Source organism: Erythrolamprus reginae, chromosome 4 (assembly GCF_031021105.1).
Source record: "Erythrolamprus reginae isolate rEryReg1 chromosome 4, rEryReg1.hap1, whole genome shotgun sequence".
NCBI classification, from domain to species: Eukaryota; Metazoa; Chordata; class Lepidosauria; order Squamata; family Dipsadidae; genus Erythrolamprus; species Erythrolamprus reginae.
In genome coordinates this window covers 100,775,776-100,780,061 of record NC_091953.1, presented here as the reverse complement: position 1 = coordinate 100,780,061, position 4,286 = coordinate 100,775,776, and the positions used below count along the sequence as shown (strand labels likewise).

The 4,286-nt window shown below is 54.6% G+C and overlaps 1 protein-coding gene across 1 annotated transcript; it reads right to left on the bottom strand.

Moving 5' to 3' along the window:
* On the bottom strand, positions 1-4,286 carry POU3F3 (POU class 3 homeobox 3). The gene has a single exon (XM_070751066.1). It carries the CDS (start codon positions 3,104-3,106, stop codon positions 1,766-1,768), a length of 1,341 nt encoding a protein of 446 aa, XP_070607167.1. The 5' UTR covers positions 3,107-4,286; the 3' UTR covers positions 1-1,765.

The window sequence follows — 4,286 nt, the reverse complement described above, 5'->3', positions numbered from 1 at the left end:
TTTCATTCTAACAAATTTATTTTCTCAATCAGCTCTTACGGAATCACTACTCAAATTAAATTACAATCAAATTATCACATCAAAAGATACCCTTATTACCTAATAGCTGTCCATAATTTTTTTTCCATTTTATTTTTGTAAATTTGTGCTCGTTTGAAAAAAACACGTAATACAAGATCTGGGGAAAAAATAAATTACCGTTTTGCAGTAGTTCATAGGTATTCTGAATAAAATATTAAAAGAAGTCATTTAATGAAAATATAAAGCAAATTTTTTTAGATCAACAATGGATCTAAACATTTCTCTATTGCCGTCTTTTTTTCTTTTTTTTGTTTGTTGAAAAGTCTGTTTATTAAAACCTACCAAAAACACTGCGAGGAAATGGCAGTGTTATAGAATCACTTCCACAGCACCCATTCAAGCAAGTTGGCAACGGATTTAGGAGAGAAGTTCAGATAAGTGCAGTTGCAGATGCCCAGTTGCTTTTTAAATCCCTTTATATGAATTAGTCCAAAAAAATAAAAATAAAAAAATTATTGGTGAGATTTTAAAAAATTAATCTTCCGGGGTGATTGGCAGCCATCAGAAGCATAATTTTGACAGCCCCTGAATTATTCCTTCCATATTGCTGTTTTTCTTAATTCATGCAAAATTCTTCTAGGGAGCTCCAACTTTAAAGACCAGCTACCTTGCTTTGCCTTCCACCCCTCCAACCCCTCCCGGCAGTAGGAGACCTACCCCCCCTTTTTATTCTTTTCAGGGTCAGCTTTCCATTTACCCTCTTTCTTTTCTTTTCTTTCTTTCTTTCCTTTCTTCTTTCTTTCTCCCCTCCCTCCCTCCTCTCTCTTCCTTGTGGTGAATAAATTTGCTTTCTTATCTTGACTGCTTATTTTTTTAATTTTTTTAATTTTTTTGCATTATTTCTCAATTTTCCATCTAAAAAACCTGTCACTCCCCCCATTTTTCCTTCTCAAGTGGATTCCTGCCCTGTACCAATAATTAATGTAGTTTGGCCAAGAATTAACTAAGTTCTGGAAAGCAGCTAATATTTGTTCCTGGTTTTGTTCCTGCTAAGGCTGTGTCTTTCTCTAACCTTTCACGTGTATTTTTTTTTTTTTTTTGTGGTTGTATTTTTAAATGCCTGTCTTGTGTTTATGCCTGCGCGTGTTTGAGATGGAGAGAAAAGTTTCGGGGAATCTCGCAGGACAGTGCTTTGAAAAAGAATGGGGTGAGTGCGGTGGCAGGTGGGGGAGCCTAGGAAATGAGGAGGAGAAGAGAAAGGTAGAGGGCAGAGAGTGAAAGTAGGTGACAGGGCTGGTTTCGTCGCTGCCTGAAGGCCGCGGCAGGACGCAATTTAGATTTTGTCGTAGGATGCTACCCAAAAGAAAAATGAAAAGAAAAGTATCAATTTTTGGTCTGTCTGGGTTTCCATCACGCTGTTTTTTTCCCCACGTCGAGATGGAATTCCCACCGCTGGGCTGGACTTTTCCAAAGGTTTCTGATAGAGACGGGTATAAAATGATGGGGTCGGGGAACCGAACACAAACGTGGGCTGCAGGTGTCTGGTCTCCCCCCCGCTGTTTGGCCTCCCTTCTCCATCTCCCTCCCCTCCCCCACCCGGACTGCCCACCACCAGCGCTGTGCTTGCCTCCCTCCCTCTCTTTCTCTCGGTCTCCTCTCCTCGCTCTCTTTCTCTCTCTAATAACTCCTCTCACTTTTGTGGCGACGACTCGGTCTCTCTGACTGTCTGTCTTTTCTGTATTTTTCACTGCACGCTCGCCTGGAGTCCGTGGTGCGGGGGCGGCGTGTCGGAGTTGACGTTGCCGACCTGGGAGTAGACGTCGTCGGGCGTCTGCTGCTGGATCCCAGGAGGGGTCATCCGCTTCTCTTTCTGCCTCCGATTGCAAAACCAAACCCTGACCACTTCCTTTTCCAGCTGCAGGCTGTCCGCTAGGTTCGTAATCTCCTGGGCGGAGGGCTTGGGGCATTTCAGAAAGTGGCTCTCCAAAGCCCCCTTGACACTCACCTCGATGGAGGTCCGCTTCTTCCTCTTGCGGCCCTGCGCGGCGATCTTGTCGATGCTGGTCGGGCTGCCCGTGGATGAGTCGGCTTCCTCCAGCCACTTGTTCAACAAGGGCTTGAGTTTGCACATGTTCTTGAAGCTGAGCTGGAGGGCCTCGAAGCGGCAGATGGTGGTCTGCGAGAAGACGTTGCCGTACAGGGTGCCTAGCGCCAAGCCCACGTCGGCCTGCGTGAAACCCAGCTTGATCCGGCGCTGCTTGAACTGCTTGGCGAACTGCTCCAGGTCGTCCGAGGTCGGCGTGTCCTCGTCCGAGTGCGGGTCGTGGCTGTTGAGGCCGCCGGCACCGCCGCCGCCGCCGCCGCCGCCGTGGTGCTGGTGCGGGTGCGGATGATGGTGGTGGTGGTGGTGATGGCCCGGGTGGTCGCCCAGCTCTGGCGTGTCGCCCCTCACCAAGCCCGGGTGCACCAGGCTCTGGCTGCCCGGCGGAGGGCTCAGCATGCCGTTGACCGTGAAGCCGCCCGGTTGCGAGTAGATGAGCGACTGCTGCTGCTGCTGGCTGGCCATGGAAGGCAGGTGGGCCGCCGTGGTGGAGCCCCAGTGGCTCTGGTGCGGGGGGCCCAGGTGCGGCGGCGGGGGCCTGTGGTGCAGCGCCGCGCTCGAGTGCAGGTCGTCCCGCCCGCCGCCACCCTTCACGTCGGGCTGCTGCTGTTGCTGCTGCGCCTGCTGCTGCTGGGGGCTGCCCGTCATGCCCACCGGGCTGCTGGACCAAGGCGAGCCGGCTTCCACGGCGGCGGCGGCAGCGGCGGCTGCAGCGGCGGCGGCGGCGGCGTGGGGCAGGGCTGTCACCCACTGGTGCGCGTGGCTCAGCATATGGCCGCCGTTGCTGGCCGCCATGGCGCCCTGCATGAAGTCGCTCTGGACCATCTTGACGGAAGAAGGGTCGGTCCGGTAGCCCCCGCCGGACACCGAAGTGACGGCCACGCTGCCCGGCTGCATGCCCCCGCCGGAGTCCGAGTGGACGATGGAGCCCGCCGACAGGATGCTGTTGCTCGGCAGGTAGGGGTTAGACGCCGCCGTGGCCATCGCGCCTGCTGCTGCTGCTGCTCTTGCCCCCCCTCCACTTGGCGCTCCAGCCTCCGCAGCCGAGGAGCAGCGTGGGAGGAGAATCCTCGCCTGCCCGCCCGGCCCCGAAGCGAGACCCGCGCCGTGCGCACCTTCCCGGCCTCGCGGGTCCTTTTTCAGGAAAAGGCAGCCCTCGACCCCCAGCGCTTCCTCTGCTCCCTCCGAACAGTCCCTATTTACCTGTCAGCAGCCGCCAGTATATTGCAGCGGGGGAGGGGGGCAGAGAATGAGGGGGGGGGAGAGCGAAAACTCGGGGGAGTCACCCCACAATAGCTTCCCCTTTGGCTTTCCTTTTCTCCCTCAGGAGCATAGTTCTCTCGCAGTTTTTAAGTCGCTGTTGGCGGTGGTTGTTTTTCTTCCCTCAGGAAAGTTTCTTTTCCCCCTCCGTTTTGAAATTATTTGTAGGCGGCTAAGTAAAGTAAAGGCGGGTGGGCTCTCTTTCTCTCGCCCGTCACGCGCACCCGCTCTCTCGCTCTCTCTCTCTACTTTCTTTCCGCCGGCGCGCTCGCCTGTCCTTTCCTCTCAACGCGCAAGTTTTGTTTCGTGTCCTGAGAAAACTTCTGGCGTGGCTGGCGGCTGAGGCGAAGCTTGAGGAGGAGACCGCATCGCTCAAAGTGGACGTCCGGCCGAAGCGCCCGGGTCCCTTGGAAACAGGAGTCCTCCGGCAACCTTTTTGCGAGAGTCTGGAGAAGACATGTTTCCCCCTCAGCTCTTTCGGCGCGTGGGGAGGGTTGCCTCTTTTCTCCTCCTTTTTTCACACGGGGGGGGCAGGGGGGGAGGAATCGCGGATGGTTAATTCTTCCTTTTTTTCTTCCAAGCAAAACAAACCGAGGGGGGGGGAGAAAAAAGTTTTACGGTTTCTGACCCCCTTCTAATCGGGGTGGGCGGGAAGGGAGAAGGCGAGGCGGCGGTCCAGCTGCTTGTGAGGAGGGGAGGTTTGGAAATCGCCCGGGCGAGAAGAGGTGTGCGGTGGCGGTGCGCGCATAGGAGGTATCCTTTAAGCCGCTAAACTCCAGCGGGGAAAGTTGGCTACCAGGTTCGCTGCTCCGGCGGCTCGGCTCGGTAATGCTCTTCCCCTCGTTGCCGCTGCTGGTGTGCCGCCGCCGCCTGCTCTCCTCCTCCCCCTCCTCCTCCTCGCTCT

What these genes read in the sequence shown, in the direction of transcription:
- POU3F3 (XM_070751066.1), bottom strand. Translation starts at nt 3,106, where the DNA reads ATGGCCACGGCGGCGTCTAACCCCTACCTGCCGAGCAACAGCATCCTG.